The 12545-nt window shown below is 50.9% G+C and overlaps 1 protein-coding gene and 1 pseudogene across 5 annotated transcripts in view; one reads left to right on the forward strand and one right to left on the reverse strand.

Annotated features, from left to right (window-relative positions):
- Window positions 1-4659: 4659 nt before the first annotated feature.
- Window positions 4660-12545, forward strand: part of RYR1 (ryanodine receptor 1) — a 118950-nt gene continuing 111064 nt past the window's right edge. For 3 of the 5 annotated variants that reach the window (XM_036276089.1, XM_036276093.1, XM_036276090.1), the window contains exons 1-4: window positions 4711-4838; window positions 10361-10480; window positions 11422-11526; window positions 11625-11645. In XM_036276089.1, coding sequence (XP_036131982.1) covers window positions 4791-4838; window positions 10361-10480; window positions 11422-11526; window positions 11625-11645 — 294 coding nt within the window. In that variant the 5' untranslated portion in view covers window positions 4711-4790. Of the gene's footprint in view, window positions 4839-10360; window positions 10481-11421; window positions 11527-11624; window positions 11646-12545 lie in introns of all 5 variants that reach the window. The other 2 variants (XM_036276091.1, XM_036276092.1) reach the window with 1 other exon arrangement.
- Window positions 7032-7581, reverse strand: LOC118638741 (annotated as a pseudogene).

A 12545-nucleotide genomic window follows, 5' to 3' on the forward strand; every position in this document is an offset into this window, starting at 1 on the left:
TACATCCTAAGTGTTCAGGTTGAATTATGACAAAGCATATCCATGAGACAATACCACAAATCAAAAAACAGAACATCCCCTAACAATCTGCTGAAGCCCCTTCCCAGGACCACCTCCCAACACTTAACCACAGCCTGATTTGTAGCAGAGTCATTTTGCCCAGTTTGAGCTATATATAAATGAAATAATTTATTGTGTTTGGCTTCTTTCTGTCTTCTTTAAAAAAAAAAATTTTTTTTTTCTTTATTGATTTTTAGAGAGACAGGGGAACAGAGAGGAGGAGAGAGATAGAAACACTGATGAGAGAGAACATTGATTGGCCACCTCCTGCATGCCCCCCACTGGGGATTTGGCCCACAACCTGGGCATGTGCCCTGACCTGGAATCGAACCAGCGACCTCTTAGTGCATAGGTCAACACTCAACCACTGAGCCACACCGGCCGGGCTATGTTTGGCTTCTTTCATTTAACATCATGTTTTTGTGATTATTCCATGTTATTCTATTTGGTTGTAGTGTAGTTTATTCCTTTTTTTTAGCTATATAATCTTTCATTGTGTGACTATTCTATGAATTGGTAATTGATTCACCTGTGATGGGCATGTGAGTTGTTCCAGTTTAGGGCTGTTGAGACTATAGCTGTTGTAAACATTTAGCACCTGTTTTTTGATGAATGTTAAAATGTACAGTTCTGTAGGGTCCATACCAACGAGTGGAATAAATGGGTCACAGTAATCAATATGATTGTGCCAACCCTTGTGTGTTAGTCCATTTAACCAAAGCTCTCTTAGAAGTATATTTTTGTTCCTTTCTTTTTTCACTAAATGAAGTCACTATGGGTTTTTTGTTTTTTTTGGGGGGGGTTTGTTTTTGACACCAGGACATTTAGACAAGCACAGAGCCATTCGTCTCCATGATGTAACACACATAGTTTCAGACTCTCTCTCTGCATCTCTTCCTCTTCCTGCTTCTTTTCTTCTCTCTGCACCGGTCCGAGCTGTGCTGTCCTGATGTACTGTCTGTAAGTCTCTCAGCCCTGCTCCTCAGCACCCGCAGGTGATGGGGTGCTCCTGGCTGCACCAAGCTTGTCCTGTGAGAGTGTCCCCAGGCCCCGAAGCTCAGCACAGCCTCAGGGAGGGCGGGAGGAGGAAAAGGTGCATTTGCACCTCCAGCAAGGGGACAGTTAACAGCAACAATAACACCTACAAACAGAAAGAGCAACCAAAACTCCTAGGGCAGAAAAAGGGTGCATTTGATAACGTCCAAATAAGGAGTTCTTTGAAAGAGGACACCAAGGGACAAATGTCAGATGCTTGAGTGGGGGAAAGCTATTTTCAACATCTAAGATCAATGAGACACTATTAATATCAAGACTGTAAAGGTGACCTGGCCAGTTTGGCTCGGCGATTAGAGTGCCCGTGGACCAAGGATTCTCAGGTTCGATTCCGGCCGAGGGCACGTACCTCGTACCTCGGTTACAGTTCTGTCCCCTACCCTGGCCGGGGTCATGCCTGAGGCAACCAGTCGATGTGTCTCTCTCACATCCATGCTTCTTTCTCTTTCTCTTTCTCTCTCTCTCTCTACCTCCCTCCCACTCTGTCTGAAAATAAATGGGAAAATATCCTCAGGTGAGGATTAAAATAAAAGGAATGTAAATAGAACAGCTGCAGCTCAGCAAGATAAAAGAGCATCTCTGATAGAAAAACAGGGAAAGAATATGAGCAGGTGACAAGGGAACACAAATCTCTGACAGGAACCTGAGAAGATGCTAGAAATTATGGGTAACTGATCAGGGAGAGCAAATTAAAACAACAGTGAGTCAGTCAACCAATTGGTCTGGCAAAAACTAGAGGCTGGAAGCTGCCAAATGGAGGTTGGTGATGTGGGGACCTGGGAGCCCTTACACCTAGAGTGGGCATCCATCCCCAGGGGCCGCTGGACACTATTTGGTCAAATTAAGTGTGGCACGGAGCTGTCACCTGTCAGTGAGCTCTGCTGTGCATACCGGGACATTCTCCCACAGCTCAGTCCCATAAGGGGACATACATGAGGATGTTCACCGCAACGTTATTTTGTTTGGGGGAGCTGGGAGCAGCCTGGGTGTCCACCCCCAGGGGAGTAGGTAGGTAAACAGAAGGGGATAGTCACCAGGGAGTCCAGCAAAGTCCCTACAACCACAGACAAGGGGTCCACAGAGCATCAGGGGTGGGTCTTCTTTTTTTTTTTAATCCTTACTCGGTGACTTTTTTTTGCATTACAGAGCGGGAGGGAGAGAGGGGGGAGGAGAGAGAGAGAAACGTTGATGTGAGAGAGACACATTGACTGGTTGCACTCACACGACCCCAACTAGGGCCGGAGACAAACTGCAACCAAGGTACGTGCCCTTAGCGGGAACTGAACCAGGGCCTCTCCAGTCCGTGGGCCGATGCTCTAACCGCTGAGCCAAACTGGCCAGGGAATGTGTGGGTCTTTTTTTTTTTAGAGAGAGAGAGAGAGAAAAACATCGTCACTCCGCTTATTTCTGCATTCATTGGTTGATTCTTATGTGTGCCCTGATCAGGGATGAAATCCTAAACCTAGGTGTATTGAGATGACACTCGAGCTAACTGAGCTACCCGGCCAGGGCTATCATGGGTGGGTCTTAAAACACATAATGATGACTGAAAAAAAAGAAACATATTTATTTATTTATTTATTTTACTTTACTGATATTAGAGAGAGAGGAGGGGAGAGGGAGAGTAGAAACATTGATGAGAGAGAACATCGATTGGCCTTCTCCTGCACGCCCCCCACTGGGGATCAGGCCCACAACCTGGGCATGTGTCCTGACCGGGAATCGAACTGGTGACCTCTTGGTGCATGGGTCAACGCTCAACCGCTGAACCATACCAGCTGGGCAAAAGGAAACATTATTAATATCTTGTGATATAATATACAATGACAGAATAATTTTATATTACATATAAAACTCTAAGAAAAATAATATTTAATATACACGCATATTATATAATGTATAATACATAAATATGTAACTGCATTGTATTATATAATTACTTATGCTTAAGTATGCATTATGTAATTTAACAATATGGTACAAACTTATATGCTATATATTACAATTGTATCACTATATCAATATTTAACTATGTGTACACCTAGCAATCTATTATACATTTAACATTTTGTTGAATTGTAAAATATTGTTTTGTATAACTTAATATAAACCATTACATGTAATAATAATAATTTTAATAGATCCCTGTATCAATCAGTTACCATGTGATGGGCTCCAGCTGGTTTCCTCATGGAATCTTCCCCACGACCCCATTAGGTGGGAACTATTCCAAATTAGCCCAGTTGCCAGATGAGGAAACTGAGGCCCAGAGGCATGAAGTTGCCTGTCTGGCAGGAGGCCCAGGTGTGAGTGGCTTTCTGTGTTGGCTACCAGGCCTCACCCCTGCCTGTTCTAGGGAACTGTAGTGGCCCTCAATGCAAGCCTCCAGGAAGAAGCTGGTTACCCGTCAGGGCTCCCCTGTTTTCAAAGCGCAGGGTACTCATCGACATAAAGCAGTGGCCCAGCTAGTGGCCCTCAGTGGCTCCGATGGCCCCTGGGGAGAGGGAGGGTTAGAACTCTGGGGGTGAGGCCGGGCCCTGGGGAAGTGGGTTTTTGTTATAATTGGAAGATTTTATGCAAATATTGAGACAGTAAAGTGGAATGGTTAAGAACCCTGGTTTTGGGTTCAAATCCCAGGCTCTGTGTGACCTGGGACAAGTCACTCCACCTCTCTGTGCTCGGCTTTCCTCATCTGTAAAATGGGTACTGTAAGAGGACTGGCTTCACAGTATTGTTGTGATAACTACATCATTTATTCTGATCGTGTCCTTAAAACTATACCTGGTAAGGACCACACATTTTTATTTCCTCCTCTAAACCATGTGAACAATAGCAGGATTGTTGTGAAAACTAAGTGAGATGCAGTAAAAAGGTCTTAGCTCAGAGCCTCAATGCAATATGCACACAGAAGACCTCAGCTATGGCTATTATTCCTGCCTCATCCGTTTTAATAATAATAATAATAATAATAACAACACTTGCATAATACTTAACTATGCATTGATTCAGTTTTAAGTGCCATAAATAAATGATCTCATTTAATCCTTGCACCATCCCTGTGAGATAAGTACTATTAATATCCTTCTTACTGGTTGGGGAATCTGAGGCACGGAGAGGCGAAGTGACTTGTCCAAGGTCACACAAGGGAATGGCAAGGCTGAACCTGGGATCCAGACTGTCTGGCTCAGAGTCCTTGCTTTTAGTCACTATGTATGTTGCTTTCTCAAGTCCGGAAACCTGGTGCACACCCCGGCTCTGCTGTATGACATCAAGCAGGGGCTTCACGTGCCGGGTCTCCGTTTTTCCCTGTGAAATGGGAGAATGACGTCCCCTTCCTCGCCGTGGATATGGAGAGAGAGCAGCTGCCTTCTAGACACGCCCTCTACGCCCCTCCCCCCTCCCGACCCATCGCTTAGCCTTCGGCCAAGGTTTGGGGTCTGTGGGCGGGACTCCAGCGAAGGGGCGTGTCCCGCGCAGTCCTGGCCCAATGGAAACCCGGGGGCGGGGATCTCCTTCCAGCTCAGGGCGGTGCGCGGGTCCTCCTCTCAGTTCCACCTGCCTCGCGGACACCTCCCGCGTCCCCGAGGTCTCCGACCCCAGCCCGCCCCCAGCCTGCCCGCGCAGCCTGAGTCCCCTTCCTCCCATTCTCCGACCTTAGAGCCTCGGCCCTCCGCATCATGGGTGACGGAGGAGAGGGCGAGGATGAGGTTCAGTTTCTGCGGACGGTGCGTATCTCTGTTAGGGGGTCTCTGGGGCTATTTCTTGGGTTCCTCTAAGTTCTCTGTCCTGAGTGCTGGGAGGTCTCTGAGACTCGGGGGTCTCTGTCCCTCTGGGTGACTGTCACTCTGTCTTTCTCAGTTGTGGTCTCTCTTTGTCGCCCTCCCTCACCTTTTTCACCACCGAGAATGAGCGGACTTTGGCACTGCAGATGGGGTAGGGTATTTTCCTCCGCCCTCTCTTCTGACATCAGAGGTTTGTCCCGGAGAAGGGAGGCCGCTGAGGGAGCACCCCCTCTCACCATCCTGGAAGCAGGCACTTGGGGAAAGTGGTTCTAATTCCTGAGTTTAATTTAGCCGTACCCCCTCCCCCACCAACCTAGCCTTAACTATCTTCTTGCTCCAGACTCTGACCTATTTAAATGATTGGGAATAGGGTTCGGAGTGGGCTGGAAGACCCAAGTCCTCTGAACTCCCAGCCCTTGAGGGTCTCCCAGGTTCCCTCAGGTTCTGGGTCTTCTTTCTTTCCTACCTTGGTTTTGGGGAGGAGGGTCAAATATGGCTGTTGATAATCTCTGGGTGGTGCATTTCCCTCCTTGGGTTGTCTCGGTGTCTCTGTCTCCCTGTCTCTGTCTTTGTCTTTGGTTTTTGGCATCAAGCCCTCTGTGTTTCGCTGGCCTCTCTAGTTCTGTCCCTACATCTCTGATCCCCCACTGGGGGCAGGGATGGGAATTGGAACAACAGGTGTCCCTCCCAGAATAGCCCGTTCTTCTAGGGCTGGGCAGGGGACAGGGAGAGGATGGGGGGAGTCCTTCCCACTTTTCCCTCCCAGTGCTCAGCTTGATGTGGGGTGTGAGTATGGAAGGAGATGTTCTCTCTTTTGGGCCAGGTCTGCTGACCCTGCACTAGCCCCTCCCCTCCCCCTCTGGGCCCTGGGAAATGCTGACACAGCATTCCGGCCCCAGAATAGGACCCTGGTTACATGGTTCAGTTTCCTGGGAGGGAGGAACAAACAGCTGGGGCTGGTAGTGAAGGATAGGGACAGCTGAACATTCGGCCATGGGAGGAGGCCTAGCTTCACCCTAGACTCTTGCCCCAGCTCCAGCCTTTTAGCAGACACCGTGGGTTGGGCTCTCCTCTCCTCTTGGGCCCTAATAAGACCATGGCCAAGGCCATCAACTCTTGAGCCACTCTCCGACGTCAGGCCTGTGCCCAGGGCCTTGGCCTTCAGAGGCATCTAATTATATCCTCACTGCCCTGTCTTCTGAGGTAGGGCCCTATCTTTATCTCTCTGAGAGAGTTGAGAGAAACTGAGGTTCTCGCGGAACCACTTCCCCAAGGTCAAGGCCGGGAAGTGTCATCTCTAGATGCCCCTGGGGCCCAGCCCTCCTGCTTTCATAAGAGGAAAACTAGGCTCAGACGTTCAAGGTAGCCAGTGTTGGGTTTCCAGACGCCTGGTCCTGGCAACCTTGGTCCCAGACTTGGTGTGTTTTTCTGAACTTTACTGAGGTTGTGTGGTGGTTTTCCCTAACCTTTTAGACCTCACCAGTAAGAAATATATTTTATATTGTAACCCGGTACATGAACATACACACATACGTTATTTAAAAACCAACTTTGGCGCAGCCAGTGTGGCTCAGTGGATTGAGCATCGTCCCAGGGACTGAGAGGTCCCCGTTTGATTCCCGGTCAGGGCACATGCCCAGGGTGCGGGCTGGATCCCCAGTAGGGGGCGTGCAGGAGGCAGTCGATCCATGTTTCTCACATCAATGTTTCCATCTCTCTCCCTTCCATTCTCTCTAAAAGATCAATAAAAACATATTTAAAAAAATAATAAAAACCAGCTTCGTTGAGGTATAACTGACATGCAATAATTGCACCCGTTTTAGGTATTACAGTTCCAATGAGTTTTGACAAACTGCACACAGTTATGTAACCACCATGATAATTAAGACAGAATGTTTCCTTTACCCCAGAAAGTTCCTTCTTGCTCTTCGCAGTAACACCCTGTCCCTCTGCTTTATGCACTATAGATTCCATTGGTCATTCTAGTGTTTCATATATAATATATGTTCGTTTGTCTTGCTTTTATTTTTTTTTATATAAAAGAATAATTTAATGATTGTCCTTAGACACTACCAAACTATACATGATTTGGAAATGAGACTGTACTGAACACTGGCCAGTGGAGAATGGTCCACTCTACAGCTTCTCTTTTGTCTGGTCACTCAGCAATATAATGTCATCAGCTATTATGACATGCTTGCTGCTTCTTGTCACTTCACATTATTTCTGACGTATTCACCGTAGTCTACTTTCCCTATCACATATATTTGAGACCCCTCTTTACAGACTGATATGCCACCTCTCTGAGACCTGGTCAGAATACTGAAATGCTATGCCATGTTTTTACTGTGTGCCCTTGACCAGGAATTGAACCCAAGACCCTTTGGTGTGAGGGGTCAATGCTCTAATCACTGAGCCACACGGGCCAGGGCTGCCATGTTGTCTTTTGACTAACATCACCCATTTGGTACGTGTCATTGTCTCCTGATTTCCACATCTCATTTGTCGTTGGAGAAAATATTGTGATGGGGCTTTTTCCTTCCACTTGTCTCATGACAGGGTCCTGACCCACTCGTCTATGTAACTGCACACGATTCAGAGATCTTTCAAGACCCCGGCTGCTTACTATTTCAGACGCATGTCCTACAAATTTATGAAGCACCTGTAATACAGGTCTTCGAAACATTGCTTCTGATTTTCTTTTCCTACAATCAAACCTGTAGTCTTCTCTTGATGCTCCAGCCAAACAGCCCCCTCGTCTTGCTTCTTTGGCTCAGTGTAATATTTTTTAAATTAAATGTATTGGGGTGACATTGGTTAATAAGGTCGTACAGGTTTCAGGTGTGGATTTCTATGTTACGAGATCTGTACAGTGCACTGTGTGCCCACCACCCAGAGAGTGTAATATTTTTGACATTCATCAAAAGTTCATTTCTTTTCGGTCTGAGTAGTATTCCCTTGTGTGAATATGGCACACGCTGTTTATCAGGTCACCTGCTGACGGACATCAGGCTGCCTCCAACTTACGTTGTGACAAATTAGGTGCATTCACACACACACACACACCCCTATGTTTAACTGAAACAAGTTCATAAACTGTTAGGTAGCCCTTAGAACATGACAGGCATGTTGGTGTTTTCTGTTCTTGCTCTACTTATTTCCCCCTTTTCGTGCATAGTGGCCATGGACCTCCAAACCCATTTCGTTTTCCTTTGATGGGTGGCAGGCTCTATCTAGCCCGGTCCTGGCTGGGGTTTCTCAAGGCAGGGCCCTGTCAGAACCGCCTGGGGCTGGTTAAAGGTCCAGATTCCCTGCTCAGGCAGAGCCAATGAATCGGGCTCTTGGTGTTGGGGGGGGGGGGGCGGGGCGGGGACTGGTGCAGCCAGGAAGTGGCGTTTTAACCAGGTCACCTCCCTTCATTCGGATGCAGGAGAAAGTTAGAGAATCTCTGCTGTAGAGATCACCCCCCCACACACACACACACTCAGGTTCACGTCCTGGCTTTGCCATTTGCCTGCTTCCAAACTTTGGGCAAGTGCTTTTTCTTTTTCCTTCCGAGTTTTAATTTTCTAATCAGAAAAATGGGGACAGGGCTCGCTTTGGCAGTAAATATACTAAAATTAACAATGGGGACAAAAACTATGTGCCATGAGGATTCAAGGGGTGCGTGCAGATGTCTCTCTAAACTCGTCTCTCCCCACTGTTCCCTCGTTCCTGCCGCAATTGTCCCCCTTGCTCTTCTCCAAACCCTCGGCCCCTCCAGCCACAGGCCTGCGAACAGGCTGCCCCTTCTCCCCCCAGGGACCATCAGGCCTGATTCCTTCTTGTTATCGGGATGAAGTTTACGGTTTGGGTTAAAGTGTTAGGCTCAGCTCAGATGTCACCTCCTTGGAGAGGCTGTCACTTCATCCCCTGACTGATGTCATCCCTACCCCACAAGACACTCTCACATCACCCTGCAGAATTTTTTCCATTACTCTTATGACTGACATTTAAATTTAGGGGCCTGTTCACCTGTTTATTGGGTCTCCCCCACAGGATGTCACTCCGTGAGGACAGGGTTCCGTCTGCTTTATTTGCTGCTCCATATCCAGCTTCTAGACCAGTGCCTGGCAAGAGTAGATGCTCGGTAGTTATCTGTCCAATGAACGCAAAGCCCTGAGCACAAGGCCTAGCAGACTTAATACACGCAAGCCAGTTGATTCCTATGGACACACAGGTGCCAGGATGTTGTGGTTGTGGATTACAGGACAGAAAAGTTTTGGGGCTTCTGCCAACAGGTCCGCCCTCCTCCCTCCTCCCACGCTGGCCAGACAGACTGGGGGCTGCCTGTGTGGGTCGAAGCCCGGCACCAGGGCCTGTTTGTGTGATGTACTGGAAGGCTGGAGGCTGTGCGGCCTCAGGCAGGACACCCAGGCTCCTTGCATCTGTTTCTTTAGCTTCAGGTGCAGTAACCACTGCCTTCCTCGGCAGATAGGAGGTGTGGTCTCCACCGTTTTTGATGGAGACCTCTATCAGTAGAAAAAACACTGAGCGCTCCCCACGTACATTCATAGTAGTTATGATGGTAGATTTGGGCTACTGTCTTCATGTATTAAGAGGTGGTCTAGCCCAGGCAGTGTGGCTCAGTGGATTGAGCGTTGTCCCATGGACTGAGAGGTCACTGGTTTGATTTACTGTCAGGGCACATGCCTGGGTTGTGGGCTCAATCCCCAGTGGGGGGCGTGCAGGAGGCGGCGATTGATGTTTCTCTCTCGTCGATGTTTCTATCCCTCTCTAAAAAAAATCAATAAAACATTTTTTTAAAAAAAGAGAAAAGAGGTGGTCTAGCCCTGGCTGATGTTGCCCAGTGGTTAGAGCATCGGTCAACACACTGAAAGGTCGTGGGTTTGATTCCTGGTCAAGGCACGTGTCTGGGTTGCAGGTTCAATCCCCGGCCTTGGTCAGGATCATGGGGGAGGCAACCAATCTATGTGTCTCTCTCAATCGATGTTTCTCTCTCTCCCCCCATCTTCTGCTCAAACTAAAAATCAATGGAAAAATATCCTTAGATGAAGATTAACCAAAAAGAAGACAATATACAGAAGAAATTAGAGAAGGCTGAGTTTAAAAGCCATTGAACTTGAGGTGCTCAGACCTTCCACCCTCCAGTGGCTCACCTTGAGGACCCCACCTTGGAGGCCTCTAGAGCCAGCTAGACTAGGGTTCACATCCAGGCTCCTCCTCTTAGCGATGTGGCCTTGGACAAGCCATGTCCTCTCTTTGAGCCCCAGTCTCCTCATTTTAAAAAGAGGATGACACCGGCTCCTATTTCATGGGGACATTAGAAGTGCGTGGAGTGTTCAGCACGGGCACCTACTTGATAAATTGCAAGGGTGGGTGTCTCCCTCCTGGGGACCAGGGTGGGGGAGGCATGGTGTGCGGGGTCTGTGGGAGGAGGGCCCTGACCCTCTGCCCGCCCCCAGGACGACGAGGTGGTCCTGCAGTGCAGCGCCACCGTGCTCAAGGAGCAGCTCAAGCTGTGCCTGGCCGCCGAGGGCTTTGGCAACCGCCTCTGCTTCCTGGAGCCCACCAGCAACGCCCAGGTTAGCGCGGAGCAGGAGGGGCGGGGGGAGGGCTCTAAAGGCGCACAGAATCGGGCCCCAAAAAGAGAGGTCTGCAAGTCTGAAGAGGTGAAGAGGGGGCGCTGATAGAGAAAACAGGAGCAGGCACTGATAGGAGAGAGGAAAAGGGGGCCGGGGTCCGAGGAGGGAGGGACTGGAGGTCTTTGGAGGCAGGTGTCTGAGGAGGCAGAGGGGACAGGGCCTGGAGGTCAGGTCAGGAGGATGCTAGCAGGGGACTGAGTGGGGAAGGGTGGAGACCCAGAGGTGGAGGGAGCCTGGGGTCTGAGGGTGAGGTGGGCTCAGGGTCTGAGAGAGGAGGTAACCTGGGGGGGGGGGGCTGGGAAAGGGAGGGCACGAGGCATCCGATGGGGGGAAGGGTCAGGGTGTGCAGGGGGCAGAGAGCCTTGGGTCCAAGGGGCTGGGTGTCTAGGCATCAGAGGTGACAGGTGGGAGACCGAGGAGGGTGGCCAAGGCTGCTCCCCTGAGACTTGCCAGCAGAGTTCACAGCGCCCGGGCAGGAGGCAGGAATGGGCCGCCCTGGAGTGGGCAGGAGGAGCGGCTCCCGCTGGGGTCGGACGCTTGAGCGGCCTGCAGGGGGAGGGAGGAGCCTCCGGGAGCTGGGCGGGGCCGCGGGGCTGGGGTGCAGGCGTGGGCTGAGGCACCCTCCGAGATTAGGTGGGGTGTGGGGTGCCTGAGCAGGAGGGTAGTGTGGAAGCTCCTGTGAGGTTCCCGCGGGGTTCAGGTGGAGGAGGAAGGCGCAGGGGAGGGTATTGGCGAGGATTCGGGGCGTCTGAAGCGGGCAGCAGAGGGCGGGACTCCTTGGAGGGTTGGGGTCACGTCTAGGGCTCCAAGGGGCGGGGCAGAGGGTGTGCCAGGTCTTGGGGCCTGCAGGCTCTTCGCTCACATCTCACCGCTCCCCACAGAATGTACCCCCCGACCTGGCCATCTGTTGCTTTGTCCTGGAGCAGTCGCTGTCCGTGCGGGCCCTGCAGGAGATGCTGGCCAACACTGTGGAGGCCGGCGTGGAGGTGAGGCCCCGCCCCGGGTGCAGGGTGGCAGGTCAGGTGGGGGCACCTGGGCATCATTTACCATCTGCTCTTCTTCCTCTCTCTGCCCCGCCCCACAGGCCCTCAATTTGGATAAGTGGGTAGGTCTGGCCTTGGGTGTCCCTGTCCTTCCCACCTCTTCTGACCCCAGGCCTGACTCTTGGGCTCACATCCTGCCTATGAGGCTGGGGGGTCTCCCCCACCCCAGTTGTCAGGGCTGTGGAGCCCAGAACAGGCCAGGAAGGAAGGAAGGAAGGAAAGAAGGAAGGAAGAGGATGGGGCTCAGAGCCCCATCCCCACTGCCTGCTACTTCCTCCTCTTTCCCATCCTTTCCCCGACCCTGACCCCAGCTCTTCTCCGCATGGGACCTCTCCACTCACCTCCCTTCTTCCAAGTGTGGGTCCCCTCCGGTCCCGGAGTGGGTCCGCCATGTGATCACGTGGCCCCGTCACATGGTCCCCTCAGAGCGTGGGCATGTGAGAGCTGGGAAGGCCTGATGCCATCCAGTGACTGGGCATCACCCCCAAGAGGGGCAGCGTCTCCTTGTTCCCGGGGGGTGTGGCAGCACAGGGCAGGTCTCTACGGGTGATGTTCAAATCTTTAACCACCGGTAGGACTGTACCCGCCACACCAGCTGCAGCTCAACCGCAATGTGACAGGTTCGAGTAGGAGCTGAGGTCCACAGAACAGGGGACACTGGGGCTTCCTGGGGTCCTCGGTCCCTAGAGGAAGGGTCTAGCCTCCCTGAGTGACTCTGGGGTCTAGTTAACGAGGTGAAGGAGGCAGGGAGGACACGGTGGGCTTTGGGGAATACAAAGCATGCCATCCACAGGCTTCTCGGACACAGAGCCTCTGCTTCCGTGGGTGGGGAAACTGAGGTAGAGAATCCCTTGAGGGTCTGAGCTGAGGCTTCTTTGCATCCAGGCCTGAGCATGGTATTTTATGGGGATCACAGTCCCACTTGGGATAGGCCAGATGTACTGGGGGTCTGTTCTCACTCT

Source organism: Molossus molossus, unplaced genomic scaffold (genome assembly GCF_014108415.1).
Source record: "Molossus molossus isolate mMolMol1 unplaced genomic scaffold, mMolMol1.p scaffold_m16_p_21, whole genome shotgun sequence".
Lineage (NCBI taxonomy): Eukaryota > Metazoa > Chordata > Mammalia > Chiroptera > Molossidae > Molossus > Molossus molossus.